Source organism: Phytophthora cinnamomi (genome assembly GCF_018691715.1).
Source record: "Phytophthora cinnamomi strain GKB4 chromosome Unknown Contig93, whole genome shotgun sequence".
Lineage (NCBI taxonomy): Eukaryota > Oomycota > Peronosporomycetes > Peronosporales > Peronosporaceae > Phytophthora > Phytophthora cinnamomi.
The window spans coordinates 19,385-45,710 of NW_027151026.1; the positions used below are offsets into that span (position 1 = coordinate 19,385).

General features: G+C 54.1%; 7 protein-coding genes across 7 annotated transcripts; 4 read left to right on the top strand and 3 right to left on the bottom strand.

Annotated features, from left to right (window-relative positions):
- Positions 1–772: 772 nt before the first annotated feature.
- On the bottom strand, positions 773–3,302 carry IUM83_19607 (Regulator of chromosome condensation (RCC1)-like protein; the record flags this gene model as incomplete). The annotated part of the gene is made up of 3 exons (XM_067944664.1): positions 773–2,594; positions 2,654–3,156; positions 3,225–3,302. The coding sequence occupies 3 exons, from the start codon at positions 3,300–3,302 to the stop codon at positions 773–775; spliced, it is 2,403 nt and encodes an 800-aa protein (XP_067783986.1).
- A 500-nt stretch (positions 3,303–3,802) lies between these two features.
- Positions 3,803–5,359, top strand: IUM83_19608 (Cytochrome P450; the record flags this gene model as incomplete). Its single annotated transcript, XM_067944665.1, has 1 exon — positions 3,803–5,359. The coding sequence occupies one exon, from the start codon at positions 3,803–3,805 to the stop codon at positions 5,357–5,359; it is 1,557 nt and encodes a 518-aa protein (XP_067783990.1).
- A 1,357-nt stretch (positions 5,360–6,716) lies between these two features.
- IUM83_19609 (putative secreted RxLR effector protein) lies at positions 6,717–7,445 on the bottom strand (the record flags this gene model as incomplete). Its single annotated transcript, XM_067944666.1, has 1 exon — positions 6,717–7,445. One exon carries the CDS (start codon positions 7,443–7,445, stop codon positions 6,717–6,719), a length of 729 nt encoding a protein of 242 aa, XP_067783976.1.
- A 7,034-nt stretch (positions 7,446–14,479) lies between these two features.
- Positions 14,480–14,920, top strand: IUM83_19610 (putative secreted RxLR effector protein; the record flags this gene model as incomplete). Its single annotated transcript, XM_067944667.1, has 1 exon — positions 14,480–14,920. One exon carries the CDS (start codon positions 14,480–14,482, stop codon positions 14,918–14,920), a length of 441 nt encoding a protein of 146 aa, XP_067783998.1.
- A 136-nt stretch (positions 14,921–15,056) lies between these two features.
- On the top strand, positions 15,057–17,454 carry IUM83_19611 (Kelch motif-containing protein; the record flags this gene model as incomplete). Its single annotated transcript, XM_067944668.1, has 2 exons — positions 15,057–17,286; positions 17,357–17,454. 2 exons carry the CDS (start codon positions 15,057–15,059, stop codon positions 17,452–17,454), a joined length of 2,328 nt encoding a protein of 775 aa, XP_067783996.1.
- Positions 17,455–17,605: 151 nt separating this feature from the next.
- On the bottom strand, positions 17,606–18,520 carry IUM83_19612 (septum site-determining protein MinD; the record flags this gene model as incomplete). Its single annotated transcript, XM_067944669.1, has 1 exon — positions 17,606–18,520. One exon carries the CDS (start codon positions 18,518–18,520, stop codon positions 17,606–17,608), a length of 915 nt encoding a protein of 304 aa, XP_067783999.1.
- A 662-nt stretch (positions 18,521–19,182) lies between these two features.
- On the top strand, positions 19,183–19,659 carry IUM83_19613 (uncharacterized protein; the record flags this gene model as incomplete). The annotated part of the gene is made up of 1 exon (XM_067944670.1): positions 19,183–19,659. The coding sequence occupies one exon, from the start codon at positions 19,183–19,185 to the stop codon at positions 19,657–19,659; it is 477 nt and encodes a 158-aa protein (XP_067783977.1).
- Positions 19,660–26,326: the final 6,667 nt, after the last annotated feature.

A 26,326-nucleotide genomic window follows, 5' to 3' on the forward strand; every position in this document is an offset into this window, starting at 1 on the left:
GATCCCGAAGCGCCACCTGTCAGGCGGGTGTCAGTCGATCAGTCTCAGCTGTCGGCTTGATTGATGCGCAAGTGTACACTTGCAGCCGTAGAGGCTCGCTCTGCGTCGGGTGTTTTTTGGTGTGGGGGCAGCGGTGGTGTGGCAGCCGACGCCAGGATGAGGCACCCTATGGCTGCGACTTCCATTGCACGGGTAAGAACACTCGCATTACGAACTGCACGCGTACACAAGCGGCTGTGAGTCTCTCCATAATCGATCGATCAGAGCCTGGTGCATGTCGTGCCGCAAAGGAGCAGCGAGGCGCACCCTCCTGCCGAGGCTGGCAGCATTGGTCCCACCTCCCGCTTGCCATCCTGATGAGTCAAGCGCTGCTTCAGGAATCCTGATTATCAGGACAGGACATTTGCAGATGCAGTTGCCGAACGGCTTTCGCCACGGTCAGAACGGCCCGAGACCAGCTCGGTCCATGCACGGTGAGTAACTTCAGCACTACAGTATTACGACGGTGCCAGGAGTCCTCCGCGCGCGGACGGAGACGACTGTCGCGAGTAAATCACCTCTTCAACCTCATGTGGACGAGGCTGTCTCAAATACATGGTCGCTGCTGAATTCCATGGCAAATGTTTGCTTTGGAGAAGTGACGGTGGGTACGACATCGAAAGCTCAGCAAAAGTTCCTCAGTACAAAATATACGTACATTTAAGAGTATTCCTTGTGCCGCCTTCATCGACACTGGCACATGTCGGCGCATTGGCGTACGGCGCAATTGCAGCTAGCACTCGGACGGTAGCAGCTTGCGCAGTACTTGCTGGCTCATGGTCAGCAGTCGGCGCGCGTCGTATCTATCCGCAAAATCCTCGCAGGCCCGCAGCGAGTCAACGTCCAACTGCGGAAGCAGCTCCACAATCTGCAGCTCGCACCGACTTGCCAAGACGGTGAGCCCCAGCAAGCTGGCGCCTACATACAAGTCCATCATGTCACTGGGCTCCAGTCTAGCACTCAGCAGTTCGAAGCAGCCCGTGTAGATCCACAGCAACAGCCCCTTGAACGCCTCGAGCGACACTCCGTCGCGGTACATATAGTGAAGAGGAATCTCGTGCACCGCCCGTTTAACTGGTGCTTCATCTCCCTTGCCGAAACTGCCAGCGTCCTGTGCTGTTGTGCCTTCGCTGAATCCGCCCATGAACATTGTCCGAAAGTACTCTACTTGTGAAAGCACCGCCTTGTGAGCCGGTAGTCGCTCGAACGTCTCAGCTTCTGCATCCTCCACCGGCCACAGGAACACCACGTCTGCGTCTTCCTCAGAGAGCACCCTGCTCTTCATGTCCTCTCCGAACTGTTGCGCTTCGGAGCTGGCTGGCGCTGTTCCAGTGAGATGCTGGTCTCTGCGTCGGAACGAGGGTGGTGGCAGCGACGCCAGGCGCTCCTTACGCCACGTATCCAAGCACTGAACAACGAGTGCATCACAACACACACGGCTTGCGAATTGACCCAGTGCCTTCCGCTTGTGGCTAACCACGTCGAGGCGGTTGGTATACAAGAATGTCAAGAACGCTCGAAACACTTGTGCGTCCACATCCTGGAACTCGTCCACCTCGAAGCATTCTTGCTCGTCCTTTCGACGGTTGTCTCCCACTACACGGTGAGCCTCTGGGCTGTTCTGGGAGACGATATCGAGCACACGCAAAAGGCCTCTGATGTAGCTGCTGCGTGCACACACGACAACTCGGTGAGCTTTGATGCGCTCAACCTTGGTAGGTCCGCCCACGATAAACACCAGGTCGGCAAAATCCCCGTTAGCCAGCACACGGTCGTAACTCAGTGAATAATGAGCCCCGCGCGGTCGCACTGCCACAGCACAGTGGTTTGAGCCAGCCCCCACCGCGACAGCAACATTATCTTTCAAGCCGAACACTCGCTGCGGGTGGACCGAGTGCTGATACTTGCCATTTCCCAACACACCAAATGCGTTCCAGCCCCACGACATCACAGACCCGTCGAGCGTCAAGGCAAAGGTCGAGTGTGAGCTGCAGCAGGCATTAGCAACCTTGATGCGAGGGTCGTCAGCAAGAGCCTGCTGCACTCGCGGGAAGAAGTAGTGCGCATGGTGCTGTAGGTCGTAGAACGTCTCACCTGCGCCGTGTTGGCCGTATTCGCTATGGCCCCACGTGTACACCTTACCGTCGTCCGTGACAGCCACACTGTGGTGGCTGCCAGCAGCTACTGACACTGCAGGACGGGCCAACTTCACCTCCTCTGGAAGCCAGGAGATGTTGATCCCGGTGCCGAGCTGCCCAAGCACACCCAGTCCCCACGAGAAGCACACGCCCGATCGCGACTTCGGGTCGTCATCATCCAGCGCCACCTCACCTGGGTCCAAGATCCTCGAACACGCGAGCGAGTGCTGCTGCCCACATGCAATATGCTCAACGAAGTACCCTTCCAGCGCTCGAATGCGCTGGAACTCGGCCGAGTTGCGCCTCGACCCGAGTCCGAGCTGGCCGTTGTCGTTGTAGCCGCAGCTGAACACCGCGCCGTCATTCGTCGTGGCCAGCGAGTGGGCAAAGCCCGCGGCGATGTTCGTCACCACGAGCCTCGACAGCGGGCCGGTGCACAGCCGCGGGGTCATGCACGGCGCGCGAACGGTCTGCACCTTGGCGCTGTCCCCGACGTCCCCGCGTCCTCGTACACCTGCATGGAGTCGCGTATGAGTCTGGCCATGATGCTGTCGTCCATGTGGCGACGCAGCTCCTCCCTGGACCGGGCCCGCTGCACGCGCCGCCGCTCCTCGCTGGACAGCCCGGCCAGCTCGACCGTGGCCCGGTCCGAGGCGTCGGTGGCCGCTCCGTCCTCGCCGTGGAGCACCTTGGCCACGGGCAGCAAGCCCCACATGAACACGTCGCCCGAGACCGTGAGGGCCAGCGAGTGCGACTCGCCGCACGAGATCTTGGTGACCAACTGGCCGGCCAGGTCGCCGCCCACGCGCCGCGGCAACGCGACGGCGCTGGCCACGCCGGCCACGTCGCCCAGACCCAGTTGGCCCTCGCGGCCGCGGCCCCAGGCGAACACCTGGCCGAACTCGTTGAGGGCCAGCGAGTGGCGCTCACCCGCCGAGAAGTCCACGATCACCTCGTTGCGCAGCGCCTCCACCTGGCGCTAAAAAGTGGGTTTTATTAGAGTTTTTCGTGGGTGGGTGGAATATGGGTTTTATTGCGCGGACGAACCATCTCGAAGACTTCCTTGTCGGCCACATCCAGGCCGAGCTGCTGCGAGTTGTTGTGCCCCCACACGTACAGCGCCATGGGTCGGGCGAGCAGAGAGAGAGGCGAGAAATGAAATGCCTGCCAGCCCGCCCTGCTGACGTACAAGTGTCGTAACGCGAATTCCTTCGTCGCTGATTGGGCGAGAGCGTCTGAGTCTGTACCTGGAATCAGACGTGTTGAAGTTATAAAAAAGGAGAGAAAAGTTGCTGGAAGAACGCAATACCTCGTATTATTAATAGATAAGAGAAAGATCTCCAACTCAAGGGGCACCAAGCGGCACCGCGCATGCAGAGCAGCGCATGATGAAAATATTACGAAAAGAGCTGCATGTATCACAGCGTGCTGCTCGTGCCATCCAGTGGCACCCACTTGCGCTCGCCACTGGAGATAAATAAATTCTTGCTCAAGTTACGGACTGGTGGCCCCCGACCGCTGATGATGCACAAGCCCCCTACAAGGCCATGCTTCATCTCATCACAAGCAACGCCACTTCTCAATTCGCGCGCTGTGAGCTACACGCACGAACCGATCAACCAAGCATGGCGTTCAACTCGCATGCCCTCTTGTCTGTGCTGGCGGCCGCCCTCGCGCTGCTTCTTGTCTGGTGGAGGCGATTGGCCAAGCCGTCGCCCCACATCAACGGCCGGCAGCTCTTCCGACCGGCGTCCACGCTGCCGCTCCTGGGCAACACGCTCGACCTGCTCTGGTTCCAGCGGCACCGGCTGCACGACTGGATGACGGAGCAGAGTCTCGCCAGTGGCGGGCAGCCGTGGCTCCTGACGGGCATCGGCCAGCGCCCCAAGGTGGTGCTCACGTCCCCCGCCGCCTACGAGGACGTGTTCAAGACGCAGTTCGACGTGTTCGTGCGCGGCCCGGGCGAGACGGTGCTGGAGGTGCTGGGCGAGGGCATCTTCAACGTCGACGGCGACAAGTGGCGCCACCAGCGCCGAGTCACCAGCCACCTCTTCTCCATGCACATGCTCAAGGACTGCATGAACGCCGTGGTCCGGGAGAAGACCATCCAGCTGCGAGAAGTGCTGGCCAAGTGTGCTGAACGTGGGCAACCTGTGAGCATGAAGTCGCTGCTCAACAAATTCACAGCCGACACGTTCACCCGCATCGGCTTCGGAGTCGAGCTCAATGGGCTGGACGACCCTGTGGATGTGGACACGTCGCAACCGCTTGATGCCGCGCTGCAGGTGGTGCAGGCACGACTGCAGAGCCCCGAGTGGATGTGGAAGCTGCGCCGGTTCTTTAATGTCGGCACCGAGCGCGTGATGCGGGAAAACATGCAGCGAGTGCATGACACTGTCCAGCAGATCATGGCGAAGTCACTGGCGGACAAGCGGCACGAACCAACCACCGAGGAAGTCACGGCCATGTCGACTTTGAAGCACGAGGACCTCATGGCTCTCATGTTGCAGTCTGGAGACTTCTCCGACGCTCGAGAGATTCGGGACGTTTGCGTGAATTTTTACGCTGCCGGCAAAGACACCACTGCCTTCAGCTTGTCCTGGTTCATTGTCATGATGAATCGACACCCGCGAGTACTGTGCAAAGTGCGCGAGGAGATACGCCGTGTGGTGCCGGAGCTGTTCACAGGTGAACTGGACACACCCGCGCTGGAACATTTGCAGCAGTTGACGTACTTGGAGGCGGCGCTCAAGGAGAGTCTGCGGCTCAACACACTGGCCGTCTACCGTCTCGCCAACCGAGACACGACGCTGAGTGACGGCACCTTCGTCCCCAAGGACGCACGCGCCGTGTTCTCCATGTACGCGTCGGCTCGACTGCCGAGTGTATGGGGACCCGACGCTGCCGACTACAAACCCGAGCGGTGGATCAACGAGACTACGGGCAAACTCAAGAACATTTCGTCGTTCCGGTTCGTGACCTTCAGCGCCGGCCCGAGGCAATGCATTGGCGTGCGCCTGGCGATGATGGAGATGATGATGGTGATGTCTGTTGTCATCAGTCGGTTTGATCTAGAGACGCTGGAGGATCCTTTCGACATCACTTACGATTTCTCGTTGGTGCTGCCAGTGAAGGGGCTGTTAACTGTACGCGTTCGCTCCTTGGAAGCTCACAAGGCGTGAGTCACTAAAGACGCCGCATTTATTGAGAGAAGCGCGCGGCACAAAGTGCTTTCAATCTAGGACTCGATTGACATTTCTGTTTTGAAATGTGTAGTACTTACTTGTTGGCCAACCCGAAGCCGTGACCTAGCAGCTCCGGCTGCTTGAAATCAAACGTCGGGTGGGCATTGTAAGACAACACTCGACTGTTGCACCTCCAGCTTCGACAATAGTGCTGAGTATTGTCTGTAGATGACAAGGCATCTTTTCCAGCATTAAACGCGTAGCTTGGCTGAAGTCATCTTGTTCTTGCTCTGCGTAAAAAATAAGGTTGTTAGTCCCTCCACGGTGATAAGTACAGTCACGCTGAGCCTTCTTCCTCATCGATGCGAGTGGTGGCTATGCTGCTCTTGAATATCTTCGAGCGGGGGTTAATTAAGGCAAGTTCATACGTCACCATAGGATAGAAATTGGGATCATCGCTACCGAACGAATGTATGGGCGTTGAAGGCGAGACTGCACCTGTCGTGGTGAATAAGTTCGGAGATCCCACACAAGAAAATAATTAAAAAAATATATTCGAGAGCGTTAGATCATTACTAAGTTTTGTATTACAGGTACTGACAGTATTCGTAGTATTTACTAACGGTTATCAGGAAACGTCCTCCTGGTAGACGGCGCCTCAGCGTCGCCCTGCTGGCCCTGCTTCGGGCAGCGTATAGTTCCTAGAGGGATGTGTGACTCCTCGGGCAACGAGGAGGGAGGGCAGGCCGTGGAATCTCGTTTCGCGACCCGTCTGGCTGGCGGCTGACTACACTGGATCACCCTGCGAGCTCCACACGCGGACTAATGCGATAACCCCAGGAAGAAAATTCAGACGTCGGGCACGGCCAAGGAACGGGGCGAGCTCCTCTCTAGACTCTACCTCGACCGAAGACTTTCAAGGTGTCGGATTGAGAACGAGCAGATACTACGATCAAGGCGCAAGGTTCCGGCTCCGCTGCTGCCAGCCAATTCAGCAGGGAAAATTGCGCATGGAAACTCAAGATATACACGGAATCACTGGCATAGCCCCCGGTGCGGGCAGACAGCGGAACTCCATCGCGTGAGGTCAACGAAGAGGACGAAGCAGGAGAGCGATGCGGTCAGTACTTCCTCCGCTGGACGAGTAGGGGAGAGCCACATTTCCTGAACGTCAGGATGTGTGCACACACGATATCTTGTTGCTAGGTGCAGCATACCAGTAATTGGTTACGCGAACACGTACATTATCATCATAATATCATCATGCGTAATGCGTGCGTATATCGCCTGGGAGCTCTCACTCCACAATCTAAATAACCAGTTGATTATGTTAATATGGTTCTAACTTCCTTCGTTAGAATATTAAATGTTTTTGTGATTCGTACCACGCGTCAAAGTACGACTTGAAATACTTGTAGTTCGGCTGTGCGTGCAGTATTTCGTCTGAGCCTTTGCCTACAAGCCCCAGCTTCCTAAACACGAACGTCGGCGGGAGCCTGTAGTAAAACCATACCTCCATCTGTAATCGAATGCTTACATCCGTCACACCCGGGATCTTGAACACCTGAGCTTTGATCGTAGATGGCAATTTCGACGGCAACTTCGCAGGCACGTTGGTCGGCAACAGTCTCTTCGGTGGCTTCAAGAATATGAGCTCAGCCGCGAGCTCAGGCTTTAGCTTTTCCAGCATTTTGACGCGTAGCTTCGCTGGGGTCATCTTGTTCTTGTTGCTCGTGAACAGGTCCAGCACGGCCGTCGGAACCTTCTTGCCCTTTAACAATTTGGCGATGGAGCTGGGGAGTTTGATCGTCCTCTCTTCTTGGTCGTTGCCACTTGGTGCTGGATATGCCGAAGCCTTAGATGAAGAGCCAGTAGACTCGGTACCTCCGCTGTTCAGCGTCTCTGCTACACGGAGGAACCGTTTGCCAACAACCGAGCTCTGGTCTGTAGTTAGAGCACGACGCCTCGACGCAACATTGGGCATTATAGGAGTCGAAACCTGAATGTTCTTGTCTACTCGAGCGCCATCGCTGCTGGCGAAGAGGCCGGTTGCGACCACCAATGCGATACAGAGCAGTCGCATGGTTGGCCGGATTTGCCGGCAAGTTGTGCTCGAGAGGGAGGATTTCAAAGTGGCGGTACGGTACCTATACATTAGGTCGCGGTGTGACCAGGTGCGAACATAAACAGATAACACCGGCTTAGTACCACAATTGTATTATGTAATGCGGTGCGGAAGAGCACAAACAGTGTACAGTACATGTACATGGGCAAGATGTGCAGCTTCGATGATCCATCTATTTAAAGCTTGCAGTTGTTAGAAAACCAGCTAGCCTTCATAGCACCCGAACAACTATTAAGAATGTCTTAATTTGTTCTCGAGTCGCGCAGGTTTCCCACAATGTTGTTTGCCGACAAGCTAGTGTACCGTTATCGCGACGCAGTCCGGTCTTTAGGAGAAGAAAATCATGCACGACCGACCATCGCAGTGGTTCGCGCTGCGACACCTCTACGATTGACAGTTGGCGAGGATGCCAAGTGCACGGCAATTGTACGTGTATTGTTGAAGTTCATACAGTATACTCTATATAATACATGTACTTACTGTATAAAATACACAGAACAGCACCCCGTACAGAAATACATTTACGCTACATTAACGCTCTCGCTGCAAAGCAAACAGCAGAGTTCCAGGAATTCCTGTACATGTAGTACGAAGCTGTAGGCCCCATCCTGTTGGGATTCCCAAGTGTTTTTGAGGAGCCAGCTGGGTCAGTCTTTGAAAAAAAAATACTGTAAACAAGTTGTTCAGTTTTTTTTTTCGACTCCTGCCTCGAGTCGTAGGTATAATGCAGAGCTTGACGTGCACTGTACCTATTTAATTCCTCTGTATTTAAAAAGACGAATAATAACGCGAATACGGTACGAAAAACTGGCTGTCGCAGGCTGTGACAGCCTGCTCACGCCAGTAGATGCTAGACTTGCAGGCTGCGAGTCGCAGCAATCCAAGCCGCCACTTTTGAAACAGTTTGGCTGGTATCATGCGTCGGGGCAGCACCGCGGTCATACCAGTCACGGCAACGACGAAGAGGCTGCGCTTCATGGCTGTGGCTGTGAGGGGATAATCTTTCTAATCAGGGTTAGAGATTGACAATCCCACGCGTTCAATGGTTACAATTGTCAATATCCCTCAATCTTACAATCACAATACAGTGCGTGGCGTCTTCGAGAGACACTTTCTAACGTATGACCTGAAAATAATTACAGTCTGCGCGGTCACTTCCGACACGGGGGTACGGCAACAACCCGTGCTGTATTTATACAGAAACAAAAATTAAATTATAGAGACCATTTTGCGCGGGAAAATGATAGGCCCCGAGGGCCTCTTCACCCAGTGCTTGCTGCTGCTGGCACTCACTTGGGTCTACAACAAGCTGCGCGACCCCGACGCCATCAAGCACGATCCGTACGCAATCGATCAGCTCCAAGCTATGCGGTGGAGCGAAGAGGTCTGGCGTGAAATAACGGGGAAAAAGACGATCAAGAACTGCTTCCGCCACACTGGCATTTGCTACTTGGGCCCCAAGGACACCCCAGTTGACACTGATGGGTGCAGCTACGAAGACGATGTAGAGGTAGGCGATGTAATTCTTCGACTCTCAACCTTACAGGTATAGATTCCTTAAATCAAATTACCTGCAACATTTCATTTCGCTTTGGAAGATTATCCGTGTACCCATGTGTCGGAAGTGGGCGCGGTGTCTGTATAATGTATTTTGAGTAAAAGGTGAAACTACGGATTCAAGATAGGTTATGGGTTATCTGAAAACGAGTCGCTTTCTGTAGCTATATGTGACCGCGCGGAACGGATTGATACTTAACTACCATTTTGAGGTTTTTCAAAAAAGCCGACCAAAGATGAGCAGTTGAAAATCGGACCTATCAGAATTGATGAGAAAACGTGGGTTTTGCGTTTGACGTACGTCAGCCATTGATGTAAGTTCGCACAGGGCATGGAGACAGCCTGAGCACTGTGGTATCGGAAGGAGCGGCGTCGACGAGTGATAGCGACTGGAGGGCCGACATCACCGTCGCTGTCAGAAGGAGAGGAAGGGGGTTCTGAAGATGGCACTGAGGGGGAGCAACGTGTCCGCTCCCACGATTAGCCGCTACAAACAACGATTGATGACGGTGTGCTTTGCGTGAAGCCGCACAGAGGAAACCTCAACCTAAATGCCGCTGCGCTCAACCTCCCGTGGATCGTGTCATGGCTAAAAGGTGTTGCTCAAGACGTAGGAGAGGTGGTTCCAGTGCGTGTGCGCCGCCAGCAACTCGAGAGCGGCATGGTTATTAAGCGTTTGACCACGGTGAAGTACACAGTGCGATTTAAAGCTGTTATGAATTGATAGCTCCATTTGGACCTTCTTTGATACACGAGCCCATAGAAAAGCCTGCGTACTTTACAGGATCAAATATTTTGAGCATGTTCGGCTCGCCATTGGCTAACAAAAATGCCATTTTTGGCTTCCTCGCGAAATTTTACCCCTAGACAGCCAATAAACGAAAAACCGAACTTAAGAAAAATGTCAGCTTCCAAATTTTCCATTGCTGCTACGTCATCGAGCACCCGAGGTTTAAATAGCAAGACCTACATGCTTGGATAGAGTGGATCAAGATCTTTCGATTGAACCATCAATCGCAGAAAACGTGTTTTGGGAAAAGTAACATTTCGTTCTGTGCGGTCCATATTATGGACCGCTATAAATCTCGCCCACACAACACTAACTCAGTACAAAATTGTCTGATCGTAAAGCAAACTAGCCTATCACAACGCAAACACCCCCAAACACTGATATATCATGTGGCACTCTAAGACGCCATGTACTGTGCGGTTTTGCCCAGCGTTCCTCGTCACAGGGAACGACTCGTCCCTGACCTCCGCTGCGAGCGGATGTGTGAACTGTACAGACGTCCCCACCTATTTCGCCAGGGTGGGACAATAGAAACTGCAACTCGCAATATTCGCGCAGGCAGCACATAGATGAAAATCTACACCATTTCTCACCCTACTTGCAAGTTTTACAAACCAAGGTGCAAATGACCGGTTCATGCAATTTTTCATTAAGATTTTATTGTGCCTTTCTGACGTTTTGCCGATGCTTGCAAGGGTTAGATCGGTACTTGTGATGTAAATCGGACTTTGTAAAATGGGGGTAGAGCATTGTAAAACGTACCCAGCTCCTCGCGATTTCATCCAATCAAGATGCGACACTTCATTTTGTGGTCACTGGCTGGCCGGCTGGCCAGAAGCCCTCATTCAGAATCAAGCCGGCCTGGGAGGACGACTCTGAGGACGCACCAAGGACGACGCCAAGGACGCACCAAGGACGACGCCAAGGACGGCGACCACGGCGACTACCACTGCCGCCACTGGCCTCTGCATCTGAGAGCTACTTGCCCCCGCTGTTCTCACCAAGAAGCGCCCTCGTAGCTTAACGGAAAAGCCCCGTTTGCGGTGATAGAGGTTCAATTCCTCTCGAGGGCAAAACTATTGAGAGCATCTGGCGAAGGTGCTAGACAAGAGAGCGAGGCCGGGAGCGTCAGCAGATGCGAAGCAACTGTGCGTGAGCAGATGTGGTGCGGGAGATACTAGCGGGGGTGGATACAAGGCTGAGCCTGCAAGGATATGGCTTGGTGTGTGTAAGCTAATGGCTTCGGGCTCGTACCTTTGGTTTAACTTTGTGAACAGCCTTGGGAGAGGCCAGCGCCAAGGAATCCCGCGCAATTTAGCAGATTAGAGGTGTTGTCATGCATCAGTCACTACCGCTTTTGCTATGCACGAATCAATTCCGCTTCCTGACAGTTTAATGTGCCGCTTGTTCATTAAGAATGGGCAAGCGTACGGCTCCGGTCGTAACAAGGTGCCTTCTTCACCTGCGATTGTGTTCAGTGTAGCAGAAGGTTATCCAGCGCTACGCGTCAAGTTATAGGAGCATTTTGAGAGCAAGCTACCCGATCAATGGAACTCCGAGTTTGTCGTCTACTACAAGCCTACAAACAACGCCTATCAGAGGGATTTTCAGGTGTTGTCCAGCGATAGCAGTGTGATGCAAGTTCAACTCGAAACAGCATGGCACAAGGCAAGGCTTCGAAGCGGAGGGCAAGCGGGCTTCGTACTAGAGCTTTTCATCTACGTACCAAGGCCAGCTGAACAAACTGCGTCGCTTCGACGGACGACTGCCGCGCGCATACAGGAGCAAATGCCACGAGTATCCGAGGTGCTACGTGAGCAAGGAATATCAGCAGGGCCTGCTACACAGACCTACGTGGCTACCACGCAAGCAAGGCTTCCCGAGGGCGCTCCGGTTGTAGTGCCGAATAACACGACATTCCGCCAGCTGCAGCATGTCGATATGCAGCAGGCCGCAATAGAAGAAGCTCAACAAGAGGCACAACGATTAGGTGGTGCAGAGTATCAGCTCATTCGTGTGAAGATTCAAGATGTACCCGTCGCGATGCAGGTGAACGTCAGCGACCTACGCGCAGCGCTTGGCCTTCCCAGCTACAGCTTGCGCCCTCCTTTTCGTGCACCAGTGAACGTCGAGACTCCAGCTCCTGTTGTCAACATGGATGACACAGATCATCAAGACGGTTAAAGCACCGAATGAAAAGCAGGCATACATTACAGCTAGCTATTCTCAACAGATAAAGCATTTGGCTTGTAACCGCAGTGACTGTACAAGTTTTCTCCAACCTCTTCCTTTTGTCGAGTGCATGCATACATGGCAACGCGTAGCACCACAAGGGGATCTTCACGGAACGCCATGTTTGCGTGGCGCTGAATCCAGCGCTTAAGTAGCGAGAAACCAACCTCAATCGGATTGAGGTCGGGAGAGTATGGTGGTAAAAAAACACAGCAATGCGCCAGTTTCATGAACCATATCCTGGAGGTCCTTGTACATATGTATCTTGGCATTATCCATCACTACGATGGACCTCGGCAGCGGCCACGGATTGAGGAAAGGTAGGATTTTCGTCTTGAAGACGTCATGAAAGCTTGTACGGGTGAAGGTCCCCTCCACGTCACCCCAAGAAAAAAATCCCAGTACATCCATCGCAGCAAGCACCGAGACCCGTTTACCTCGGCTAAATGGAATCGTCACGTGGGTAGGCGTGTTTCTGGCAGACCACCCATAACGGCGGAGTACAGACCTGTAAAAATGCATTTCGGTTTAACTTAGTTCACCATTGGCATTACTTGGAGCAATGATATCAAACTTACCTTCCATCTTATGAAGTCTCGTCGACGAAAACGAGCTGATCAGGCCCACTGTAAAAAGGAGCAAGACGTTGAATGTACTCTCGTCGCTCGCGCGGCAGGCTTTCCCTTGCGCGTTTGCTTAGTACTTTTCGCGTTAGTTTGAGGTCGAACCTCAACGCACGGCATATTGTAGAGTCGGAAACGCATATAGAGTCCTTGAACCGCGACCGTAACTCGTAGCGCAGCTCCTCGAAGTAGAAGCATGGATGTTCCTTCACATATTGCTCCACAAATGCACATACGTCGCGAGGCCATCGCGAAGTTTTCACACGCTGCTCAGCTTTGAGAACATTACCAGTCATGCGAAATTGTTTGTACCACCGATTGAGACTTCGCTCAGAGAAACCCAGCACAGTAGCTACTGTAGCAGTATCAACTGAGTATACGTAGATAAGCACAATGCCTCTCCATCGCATATCTGTAGAGTAGGTCATCTTAAGCCCTCGCTTTCGAGGAAATCTCCGAATGCCGAGCAAACGCCAGCCATTCGGACATTGCGTTGCTGAAAGCCAGTTTCTCAGTCCGACGAAAGTCCGATGTGCCCAGGGATATTATCGTCTTATTCTAAGCTTAATTTGTAGGTCTTGCTTGTCAAATCTTTAGGCTACCCCTAGCCCAGCGTCGAAAAAGGTAGTTTTTCAAGTCCGATTCGCCAAAACTCCTGAAAGGCACAATAGTATGTCAGGAAAGAGCCAAATTTTCATGACTTGTCCTGAGCACTTTTCAGGCAATTTGCAAACCCGTGCTACAGCATCTTGGAACTCCACTGTGTAATAATGTGCGCATGCTCCAATCGAACCTAAGGACGAAGTAAAGCAGCAAAAAGCACACTTTTGACGTCTTTAAGCTATACAATGTCATTGCGAATGTGTTCATCAAGTTTGAGCGACGTGCTGGATACTTGATGAGCCCTGAAGTGGCCAACGCCCGGCCCACATTATTACATAGTGGAATTCCAAGATGCTGTAGCACGGGTTTGCAAATTGCCTGAAAAGTGCTCCGGATGTTTTGAAAAATGTGGCTCTTTCTTGAAATCGCCAGAAAACGTAGCCTTAAATTAAAAATTGCATGGACCAGTCATTTGCACCTTGGTTTGTAAAACTTGCAAGTAGGGTGAGAAATGGTGTACTGATTTGCTGAAGGCACGGCGACTGAAGAACCCTGACACAATTAGTCGCGGCAGCAGTGTGAGTGACACTTTTATCTCCCAGTCTCATCTAATTCTGTTTATGCACCTTACAGCTGGTACAGTTCTCAAGCACGGATGTACTATCTGTGCGAGGTAAATTACTGATCGTGTGCGGATTATAACAGGCGGGGACGTCTGTATGTTATTACAGTAACAGAGGTACGAGATCGGTACATGAATCAGCGGTCCGAATGTGCAAGAAAAAGGCGAGTATTACGGGTGCACTACAGCATTTTCCACCGTATTTCAATCAAATTTCCTCCTTGTGTTCAAGCGACCATACTTTGCCTCCGTGATACATGTACCTCTGTTAATAACGGCCCTCAGTATATGTACTGGCACGATGAGTTTTGCTACAGCGGGGGCATACAGTACAGTACTGTACATCCGGTACAGTTTTGCAAGATGCGGCATACATATGTGAACAGAACTTGTTCCAGAAGTACATGTAGTACATGATGTACCACCAGCGGTGGCACCACTCCCCATCTCACTCTTCAATCACCCTCAGTGCGCCGGACGGGGCAGGTTAGCAGAGGTAGTTACATACCCCATTCCGCAACCAGCTTCAGAGATCACAAGCGCGAGTATACTTCCCGCAGCAGGCATGTGCCTACTCCACGTCCTGCTAATGGCTTTAGCCCTCACCCTGTCGATCGGGAATGCGCGTTCATCCGCAGCGGACTACAAGCAGTCGGGATTGGTAAAGGCAGCAGACGGCGAGGATCGATCTCTCAAAGCGGACCAAGTTGCCGGCCCCGAAAGGCGATCGCTGAGGACAGCCAACACCAAGCTCGATGACGTTACGTGGCGCCTGACATCCGAGTCAACCGTCGATAACGGTGAAGAGAGAACGTCCTTGGCCAGACTAGCCCTCGCCAAGCTGCAGCTCCAGTACTGGTCCTGGAAAAAGGTCACCCCGAACGTCGTGTACCACGGCTTCGGCCTGCACCACCTCTCGGGCGACGCCCTCAAAAATAGCAAACTGCGCGAACTCTGGGAAGCCTACGGGAAGAAGTGGAAGAGCCGGCAGGTAATAATCCGGTAATAGCATACTTTTTGCCCCTCCTTACTTGTGTGCTACACACCACTTTTCCTTTTATCCAGCCCCGAGATGGCTACACCTCGTCCATACAAACTCCAAGTGCAGCGCATTGGCTCTCGATCAGTCAAGACCGACATCGATGGCCAAGAAGAAGAGCGGCGGAGGCGGCGGCAAGGCGGACAAGGCGGCGGCCAAGGCGCAGCGCCAGGAGGCCAAGAAGGCCAAGCAGAGCGCCAAGAGCGCCAAGAAGGACCGCAAGGCGCTGGGCACGGACGAGGAGGACATCGAGCTGATCCTGCAGGAGTTCCGCAAGCGCGACGCCGAGCGCACGCAGGTGCTGGTGGAGCCGGCGCCGCAGCCCTCGCCGCGCGCCAACTTCACGCTGTCGGCGCTGGCCTCGGGCGAGATGCTGCTGTTCGGCGGCGAGTACTTCGACGGCGACGTGAACGAGTGCTACAACGACGTGTTCAAGTGGAACCTGGACGTCAAGCAGCCGCTGGACGCCGCCGAGGTGGCGCAGCTCGCGCAGCAGGCGCCCAGCGACGCCGAGGCGCTGCGCGACGCCGCCTGGAAGAGCATCAGCTCGCCCAACACGCCGCCGCCGCGCTGCAGCCACCAGGCCGCCGTCTACAGAGACCACCTGTACGTGTTCGGCGGCGAGTTCGCCACGGCCGACCAGTTCCACCACTACCGGGACCTGTGGCGGCTGGACCTCAAGACCAACGCCTGGGAGGAGCTGGAGGTGAAAGGCGGCCCGTCCCCGAGGAGCGGCCACCGCATGGTGGTCTGGAGGAACTACCTCGTGGTGTTCGGCGGCTTCTACGAGGCTGCACGAGAGACCAAGTGGTTCAACGACCTGTACCTGTTCAACCTGGCCGAGCTCAAGTGGCAGAAGGTCACGTACCCGCCACACAGGCAGACCCCCGCCGAGCGCAGCGGCTGCCAACTGGCGGTGCACCCGTCCAAGGACCTCGTGTTCGTCTATGGAGGGTATGCTAAGGTGAAGAACGTGGGCGAAAAGTCGGAGGGCAAGGTCTACTCGGACCTGTGGGCACTCAACCTGGCGCCCGTGCTCAAGCGCCAGTCGCCCACGTGGGAGAAGCTCTCACGGAAGGGCCAGGCGCCGAGTCCGCGAGGTGGAGCCGCTGTGACCGTGCACAAGCAGCGTTTCATTTTGTTCGGCGGCGTGTTTGACGAGGAAAAGCGGCGCCACACGATGCAGTCGACGTTCTACAACGATCTGTTTGTGTACGACATGGACCGTCGTCGATGGTTTGAGTTCAAGCTGCGTGGCAAGAAGTCCACGGACGGCAAGCGCCGACGTAAGAAAAAATCCAAGACGCTCGAGGATGGAGCGGCTGGTGAAAGTGGTGATGAGGACGACGAAGAGGAGGATGAGGAGGTGGAGGACTTCGATACGATGCTGGAAAAGCAGTTCGGATACGTTGATGATGAGGGCAACATCGTGTACATCGAGGATGCTCACGAGGAGGAAGAGACCAAGGACGGCGAAGATGGAGATGACGACGACCTACCGAAAGAAGCGCGATCTGCCAAGCAATTGGAGCTGGAGCTTGAAGAAGAGGAGTCGAAGGAAGAAGAAAAGGAGGAGGAGCCTGTTGTCGCCGCTGCTGAGGAGAAGATCGAAGAACCGGAGGAGGAAGAGCCCGCTGCTCCAGCCCCGTGCCCGCGTATTAACCCGGCAGTGATGATCCGTGGCAGCACACTATACGTGTACGGTGGTGTTGTAGAAGATGGCGACCGTGAAATCACGCTTGATGACTGCTGGTCGTTGGACCTAAAGCGTCTCGAGGAGTGGAAGCAGGTGCTGCCTGGTACGATGTCGCAGCAGATTTGGAAGGGCGAGATGAGTGAGACGGAGGAGTCTTCGGACGGCGACGACGATGACGACGACGACGATTTCGACGACGATGATGAAGATGAGGACGACGACGAAGATGACGTGGGTCGTATTAAGGCACGCGAGGAGAAGGCGAAGGCGAAGGCGATGGAACGTGCCATGGAAATGCTGGCGAAGAAGGATGGCGACGCCGAAGGCGATGACGCCGATGATGCCGCTAAGAAGGTGAAGAAGGACAAGAAGAAGAAGGCTAAGAGCAAAAAGGAGAGTCACCGCCGCGCGATTCGTGCAGAGATGGAGAAGCTGCAAGAACAGCTGGGTCTCGGAGATGTCGACCGCACACCACAAATGGGCGAGAACTTGCGTGATTTCTTCGCGCGTACGGACGCGACCTGGGCCAGAGAGGTCATGGCTCGCCCGAGCACCGTGGAACACGAGCTTAGCATCAAGGAGATCAAGCGTGAGGGCTTCTTGCTCGCCGAAGCACGTTATCAGGAGCTGCTGCCAGGTATGTGCCCCTCGTGTGTATTACTTTTAGATGAGCGATTTTGTGCTAACAATTATGTTGATGCCTGCAGTGCTGGAGCGCCTGAACGCGTTAGAGTTAGAGCAGAAGGAGGCGGAGGAGCTGCACGCACTGAAGAAGAAGGGAAGCAAGGAGAAGAGCCGACGCTGATAGCGCATCCAGTCTAGCCTGTCTCTGGGGTTTCTAACGCCGAACCGTGTTGCTTGATTTTGTCCTCCTCGGCTCTGCTTCCATGCATTCACTTCTCCTGTTGGCAGCTACCTAACTGAAATCACTTCCTCCTGCTCCACAGTCCCTCCTCCTACGAGAAGATGCGGCTGAAGAGCCCCTTGGGCTCGTCCGGCTGCAGGAACTTCATCTCGCGCTCCTCGCCCAGGAAGCGCGCGACCGCGTCCTCGAACGCCACGGCGGCGTTCTCGCCCTCGGCGGTGATGACGGGCTGGCCCATGTTGGACGACGTGAGCACGTGGGCGCTCTCCGGGATGACGCCGCACACGGGCAGCCCCAGCATCTCCTCGATGTCGTCCACCGACAGGCAGTCGTCGTTCTTGACGCGGTTGGCGTCGTAGCGGTTGACCAGCAGGCGCTGGTTCACGGGCGCGCGGCCCTCCTTGGCGCGCAGCGACTTGCTGGCGATGAAGCCGATCATCTTGTCCGAGTCGCGGCAGCTCGAGATCTCCGGGTTGGTCACGAGGATGGCGTCGTCCGCGAAGTACATGGCGTGGCGCGCGCCCGACTCGATGCCCGCGGGCGAGTCGCACAGGATGAAGTCGAACTGCGTGCGCAGCTCGTCCAGCACCAGCTCCACGCCCTCCTCGGTGAGCGCGTCCTTGTCGCGCGTCTGGCTGGCGGCCAGCAGCGAGAGCCTGTCCAGGCGCTTGTCGCGGATCAGCGCCTGCCCGAGGCGGCAGTTCTTCTCGATCACGTGGATGAAGTCGAAGATCACGCGGCGCTCGCACCCCAGGTGCAGGTCCAGGTTGCGCAGCCCGATGTCGAAGTCGATGAGGCACGTGCGGAAGCCGCGCTGCGCCAGGCCGTAGCCCATGGACGCCGTCACCGTCGTCTTGCCCACGCCGCCCTTGCCCGACGTGATGACCACCACGCGCCCGGCGGGAGAGGACGAGGGCGGCGAGGAGGAGGTCAGGGTGCGGCGCGCGCTGCCGCTGCGGCCGAGCAGCGCGGACGCCCGGCGAGCGGACTGCAACGCGCTCCTCATCTGCTGATGTGTGGCAGGAAGTGTATCATTTGCGAGTTTCGGGGGTTCGATAGTAGACAACCAGAATATCACTGGTTTAAGTGATAATATCGCTAATACTGCGATGAATATATCACCCAGATATTAGTGATAGAATAAATATTCGCGAAAAAAATAAATCGCGGTAAGTGGTGATAATATCACTGATATATTTCAGACGTTCAACATGGACATACGGCACCTCCCCCTATTCTGTCATCGTCGCCCGTTCTTGTTTTACATCTCACGAAACATCGCTAGTGAAATGTTGGAAAATCAACTGTCACTGAAGAGATCTCGCGGAGATGTCCCCTTGCTCTGTGTGTGTTCGCCAGGTGCATCACCTGCCACTCCACAGTCATGGATGGACACTTGCCAAGGCCTCGCAGTTGGGATCGCTGTCGTACTGTTTACTGATGGCATACACCATGTCCACAGCGTATTGTGTAGGGCATTTGGCCTCTGCATCCTCGTTTATCGGGGGTATTGTCAATTCCGTCCAAATTTACCGCAGGCGGGCGATGCTGGAATCGGCAGCAAATCAACGCGTAGCTGTGAGTGGTCAAAATTGATCTATAATAACCAATGAGGTGCTCGCATTAAGTTGAAGCGTGCACTGCGCACAACCAAATGCGAAGAGGACCATGGAGGAGGCTGCTACACGGCAGCACGCACACGCTAACACGGTGTATCATTGCTTGTTTGCGTACTACAAGCTCGGGTACTCAAGACAGCACCTGGCACATATCTTCAACAAGTCGGAGCGCACAATTCGCTACTGGATCAAGATTTACGAGACCACCGGGCCATTTCAGCGCGCTAACAATGGGTCAAAGAAGCAATATTCGAAAGAGCAGCGTCAATGGCTGTTCGACTTCTACCAGGAGCACCCTCTCGCATACCTCGATGAAGCACAAGGCGCCTTCAAGCAAGCATTTTCTGTTGACATCTCGAAGACGTCCGTCTGGAGAATTATCCACGAGTTTGGCCTCATGTGGAAGGTGTTAGAGCGTCGTGCAATGCATGTCAAGATCGACGTGTTCCGATTTGTGGAGGAGTTCACTGGAGCCACCACAATATCGTGTTTCTGGACGAGGTCAGTTTTGACAACCGAGGAATGATACGATGTTGACGTTCATTGCCGTGAACGGTATTCTGGACTACTTCAGCACAGAGGGCACATTTGATCGTTTGGAGTTCACAAAACGCTGCCAAGATTTTATTCACTGTCCGAATGGTCCAGTGCGTCAATACCCTGGTCGTAATTCTGTGTGGATCCTAGACGGTGCTTCCATCCACAGGCACCCGGAGATTATTCATTATCTTCGCAGTGCTAGTATCGTCCCAATTTTCTTCCCGGCCTATTGCCCCTTTTTCAATCCTATTGAGTTTCTATTTGGTTATGTGAAGCGTTCATTCGAACGCCACTACAACGAGTCGAGCGGACGGAGCCTAATGCCTTTTATTCACATTCCGCCGATTTGAGAAGTACAGCATGGGCAAGGTATTCCAACACTGTGGGTGAAAGATTCAGGGATATTTCGATCCTGTGGACCCTCTTTCGCTTGAAAGACACACGCAAACTGAGCTCAACACAGAAGAAATAATTCAAGACGAATTAGGATTTACTGCACTTGAATCAGACTCGTAAACCAAAAATTACGGAAGGCACTAGCGTTAACGTTCCGATCAATAAACGAATACTTGCGAAGGACTCATGACTTTCACTCGGCGTGGTTAGTGTCTTCGAAGTTCTCGATCAGGGGCAGCGGATCAATGATAGCACTTGGAGATGGAGGCACGAGATCGCGAATCATCCCCTCGATGATAGCTTCTCGTGCCACCAAGCGTTGCTCTTGATCTTCAAGACATCGTGCTGTAGCCTCTAGATGACGGCGCAGTTGCTGACAGTCTGCTATTGAAGCCCTCACGCAGTCTAACGCAACGCTTGCTGATCTCGATGCGCCGGTTAAGTGTGCCTCTAATCGTGATTCGGCTGGTTCTAGGAGGTTCTCAACGTGTGTTGGTGGTGGTGGTGGTGGGGTGGGGGGGGGGGGGCTCGCAATATCATCTTGCCATGTTGAACGATTCAGATTTCGTGTTATGTGGTTCGCCCACATCATCCATACGACGGAGGGGGCCTGAAACGTGGTACCCCACGTCTGTCGAAGCGCGAGCAAAAATTCTCGCAGTGAACTCTCTGCTGTCGCCCCAGCTCGATCCCTCTCCTCAGGTAAAATACAAGTCTTCATAAACTCTTCTCGATCTTTTGCTGTAGCAATGGCCATCCCGTACTCATAGATCATAAGCGCCACAGCTGTTCCGCGCAGCCCCACAACCCACTGATTCCACGCGCTTTCCGACTTTGAGGAGTCCACCACGAGCTTCTTCGCTTTAAATTGCAGCAGATTGGGCCATTCAGCAAACACCGCTCGCGCCACAGTCCACTTTCCGTCGGTCTTCACCGCTTGTTTCTCCACATGTGACGGATGTTGAACCCACACAGCCTTCATGATGTCATCAAACGAGTTTCCACTGAAAACAGCTGTGCTTAGTGTCTCAGCCGATGTATCGCGTTGATTGATCGACGCCTTCACGATAGACCGAACAAGCAGCTGATAGAGATTGTCAGGGGTTGTCGTAGCCGCTGCTGTTGCCGGCGTAGGCCGCCGTAGAGACTGCAGAATTGGGTGGAGCAAGTGCTGGTGTAGGTGCACCAGTAGGATCATCCATGTGATGCACAACAACACTTGGTTCTTCGCTCATCGACAGCTGTCTTGGTTGCAGAGAGGAGCTTCTCTCTCCGTCTCGCGACGCATGCCGGTTTGTTGTGTATTGTAGTGGGTCTCACTTGACTCACTACTTTTGCTTACACGTTGCGCTACGTGTATGAGGAAGCGCAAGTACTTAGTAATAACTTGAGTTAATTATACTTGAGTACACAAGTATAATATAAATCAAATAAAGACTCCAAGTGTCTTTGTTTAGGTAAAATGAGAACTGTATTGTTTGTAAATTGATCTTCCTCCTAAATCTGCTAAAACTGTTTATCATCTATGAAAGGGGTTGGCAGCGGCTGGCTGTCAGAGCCCCGCCAATATATACGTCTCTAATTGGTAGAAAGATGCTGCTTTCTACCAATAGGATCTTTGGGTAGGTGTGGACCACTCATTGTGGTGGCCCACTTCAATGTATCCATTGGTGTGCCTTACACCAATGTGAGGAAGTATCTAAAACATTTAACAGATATCCTATCTGTTAAATTCACAAGTGGCTTGTAGCCACTTGTACGTGTAACCCCGTTACATGTATGGAGACGCGCGTGTGTTGTGGCGCCTCAGCGGCGTTCGGAGCATCGACGATGTGGTACTCATGGTGAGCCTGTCGTATTCCGCGGTGCGCACGCCTAGCAGGAGTGATGGTTACTGTCGGATACAATATTCCGTATGATACGATGTTGCATTGGATGATCGATTGGCTGATCGATTCACTCAGACGACCACGGAAATTTCGAATGGAACACACAATACTTGGCATGGTATCGATGCCCTTGCCAAATTGCTTGGTTTCGCTACAATATCTGTGCGTACTCAATAAGCCAGCCTTCTGTGTGCCTTTTGAGCGCTCTACCTACCAGAAGCAAGATATTCGTCGAGCATGAATAGCCTGCTATATTCATCATTCCACAACAGACGTCTGGATTATTAAGTGCGAGGTCGGCGCGTGTAACGGGGTTACACGTACAAGTGGCTGCAGGCCACTTGTGAATTTAACAGATAGGTTATCTGTTAAACGTTTTGGATACTTCCTCACATTGGTGTAAGACACACCGATGGATACATTGAAGTGGACCACCACAGTGAGTGGTCCACACATACCCAATAGATCTTATTGGTAGAAAGCAGCATCTTTCTACCAATCAGAGACATGCATATTAGCGGGGCCCTGACAGCCAGCCGCTGCCAACCCTTTTATAGATGATAAACAGTTTTTAGCAGATTTTAGAGGAAGATCAATTTACAAACAATACAGTTCTCATTTTACCTAATCTAAGTCACTTGGAATCCTTTTCTTACTTAACTTATATTTGTGTATTCAAATATAATTAACCTAAGTAATTACTAAGTACTTACGCTTCCTCCTACACGTTGCGCAACGTGTAAGCTAAAGTAGTGAAGTTAGACCCACTACACCTGGTAGCACTTTGTAGTCCGTCCAACGACCGACTGCTTGACGTTCGTACGCGGTGTACGAACGCGGAGCCGAGAACCACATGAGCACGGAGGTGCCCATGGAGAGCTCCAACACGCCTGCAACGCATGTTGCACGCGCTGACTGCCCCCACCTATCTGACCCAGAGTGGGAGGCCCTCCAACGACTGTCAACAGTCATTGGAGAAGCGGCGATAGCTACGATGCTGCGTACGCTATCGCCGACGGAGCAACATGGTGTTGCTCTGGGGTTCATCATGAAGGAGCAGCGTGACGCTGCTTCTCAGTGACGGCGTCGTCAGGACGACACCGCGTGCTCAACCATTAAAGTTGAGCGAAAGCAATTACGTGGGAAGAGAGGGCGAGCCTCTCCTCCGATGGCTTGTCGAACTCGACACAGCCATAGCGGCTCGACGCATCGTCGACCCGCTGTCGAAGGTCGCGTTCGCCATGTCCTGCCTTGGCGGACGCGCAAGGAGTTGGGCGTATGGACGCCGACTCTCCGATCCTACGTGCTTCAGCACGTACGAAGTGTTAAAGAGGAGCTCAAACAAGCGTTTGAGCCCCCGCAAACGAGTTCCGGTCGAGGGCGGAGTTCCTCGACCTTCAGCAGGGTAAGCATGACGTCCATGCTTACGCGCAGCGCGCACGATATTTGGTATCGAATATCGTGACTAACCCAATTGACGAGGCGACCAAGGTCGTCACGTTCATGAAGGGGCTTAGAGATGGGCCCGTGAAGACCTATCTCTTCCGAGAGTACCCGAGTACTCTCGAAGCTGCGATTACTCTTGCCATGCAAGAAGAGTTTAGCCTGCGGCAGGCTAAACTCCATGTAAACGTACCGAGGCCGCAACCGCGCCCGGTAACGAGGACGGGAGGTCCGGAACCAATGGACCTCTCGAGCACAACAACTGCTGGTTACCAGCAGCAGGGAGGTAACGTGCGATGCTTCCGTTGCGGAAGGATCGGTCACTTTGCACGGGAGTGCACAGCTCCCATGCCCCCTGGAGGTGGCCGTCGTGGCGATGCTAGGCATCGCCGCGGACCAACAAAAAACGCGAACATCCAGTAGGCGCGGGGCGCCCTACTGGTAATGCAGTCGCGCGTGCCGATATCGGGCACGCGACACTGAGGACTGCAGCCCCAGTGAGACCAGCTCTCACTGTAAGAAACAAGATGACAGGCCGAACCTAGTCATCTTGAGGTTTACTCGAAGAGAGCGAATGACTCTCTTCGAGCTTTGGTAGATTCAGGCGCGTCGAACAACTTTGTTCGACTACGAAGCCTGCCGAGACTTGACTTCGAGGAGGTAGATACACCTCGAAGTCTTCTAGAGGTACGACTGGCAACAGGTGCCATCGTGAAGACCGAGAAGCGCGTCGTGAACGTGCGCTTCTCGTACAAACAACGAGTGTTGGTCGAACACTTTATCGTCCTGGACCTGGACGATAAGTTCGACGTAGTAATGGGCATGCCGTGGCTTGCACGGCATGATCCGGTGATAGACTGGAACAAGCGCACGCTCGTGCGCTTCGGACGCGATAGCGGAACAGAGAGCGATGGCCCTGTTACCGCAGCGCGCGCACCAGCAGGTGCGCGCGGCTCACCAGTCGAGACAGCGCTTTATGCTGCTGTCCCGGAATCCCAAGAAGTGCGCGAGGGCGCGCACAGTGAGACCAACGTCGGCAATGCTGCCGACGTCGGAAGAAAAAGATGTGTTGGTTCCGGGAACCAACACCCACGTTCAAGCGTGTAAGGGACAGTCCCTGACCCGAAGCGGTCAGGTCGACAACGACGCGTCGGCTCCGGGAGCCGACGCACCCTCGGTCATGAGGGGCTCCGCCAATGAATGGTGTCGAGGTGACGAAGGCGTGTCAACTCCGGGAGTTGACGCTGCAAACAGTGCGGACGGTTGCAAACGTACCGCACTGACGCAATTTACGCTGTCGTGCAGCCGGGCTGCACGACGAAGCGCCATGCGATCAAGCCGGGCTTGATATCGCACGCCCGCAGACAGGGTCTGCCGGCGAAGGGACACATTACCGTGCAGCCGGGCTGCACGAAGGAAAATGCGGTCAAGCCGGGCTTGATACCGCGCGCCCGCGGACAGGGTCCGCCGGCGAACGACTGCCCACGGCCGGGCCTGGACAAGAAGAACAACTGTGCGGAGCCGGGCTCCGCACAACAAGAAGAAGGCGCAAGCGGAAAACGCTGCGCAAGTCTCGGTCCGGGACCGAGACGCAACAAGAGCAGTCTGCTGGGCAGACTGCGGCGGTGACGCCGAATGTCAAGACGCTAAGCGTCTTGACGCGCACCGATACTGGATTCCAGTATCGTGACATGGAACTCGCTAGTCCTCCGACGACGGCGTCGGAGTTGACTTCGCTTCCAGCCATGAGCTGGAAGCGCTTCACGCGCGACTTGCACGATGGACGCATCGAACAAGTCTGCGTTCTTTCGGACAGCGAAAGAACGGAAAGCGAGAGCGAAGAGCTGAGGCAGCTCTTCATGGGAAGTACCACTGAGAGTGAAGACACTCTCAGTGCGAAGACGAAGCGAGAGCGCTTCGAGGAACAAGGTTGGGACTCGCTGAAGTCGAGTCCCTATTACGAATTGTTAAGGGAGTACAAAGACGTACTCCCGGAAGAGATTCCTGCGGAGCTTCCGCAGGATAAGGGCATTCAGCACGAGATTGATCTCGTGCCGGGCACGAAGTACTGTGTCACGCGGCAGTGGCCACTACCGCGAGAGCAAGTAAAAGCAATCGACGACTTCTCTGAAAGTCGTCGTAAAGCTGGACAAGTGCGGGAATCAAAGTCCCCGCACAGTGCTCCGACGTTCTGTGTCAAAAGCCACAGGGCGGATGGCGCATCGTTCATGCGTATAACAAGCTGGACGATGCGACGGTACCGGCGCAGACGCCGATACCACGAAAAGATGTTATCATCGATTCGATGGCCGGGAGCACCGTTTACAGTGCTCTCGACTTGCGAGATGGATTTTATCAAATCCTAATGCGTGAGAGCGATATCCCTCTCACGGCAGTGAGCACGCCAAGCGGCATGCTCTGGGAATGGCTAGTAATGCCACAGGGGCTTAAGAACGCCCCTGCGACTTTCAACAGGTGCGTGACGCACTTGTTGCGCTCGGTGCGCGACTTCGCACCGAGCTACTTCGATGATGTATTCATCCACAGCCGGGCTGTGGACGGAAAGACCGACGTAGAGACGCACAGGGTGCATCTCCGGAAACTACTTGAGCTTATGAGAACACATAAGCTCTACGCGAACCTGAAGAAGTGTATCTTCGGGGCAAGCGAGATACCCGTCCTCGGGTGTCTCGTAGGGAAGAATGGTGTTCGCCCTGACCCGGAAAAGGTCAGAGTGATCAATGAATGGCCAACGCCTTCAAGTGTCAAGGAACTGAGGCAGTTCCTTGGCCACGTACTTGTGCAAGTACGTGGAGGATTATGCGGGCAAGATCCGCTTGCTGTCACAGCTTCTTAAGAAAGAAGCTGTGTGGAATTGGACACCCGATTGCCAAAAGGCATTCGATGCAGTCAAGCGGGGCTTGA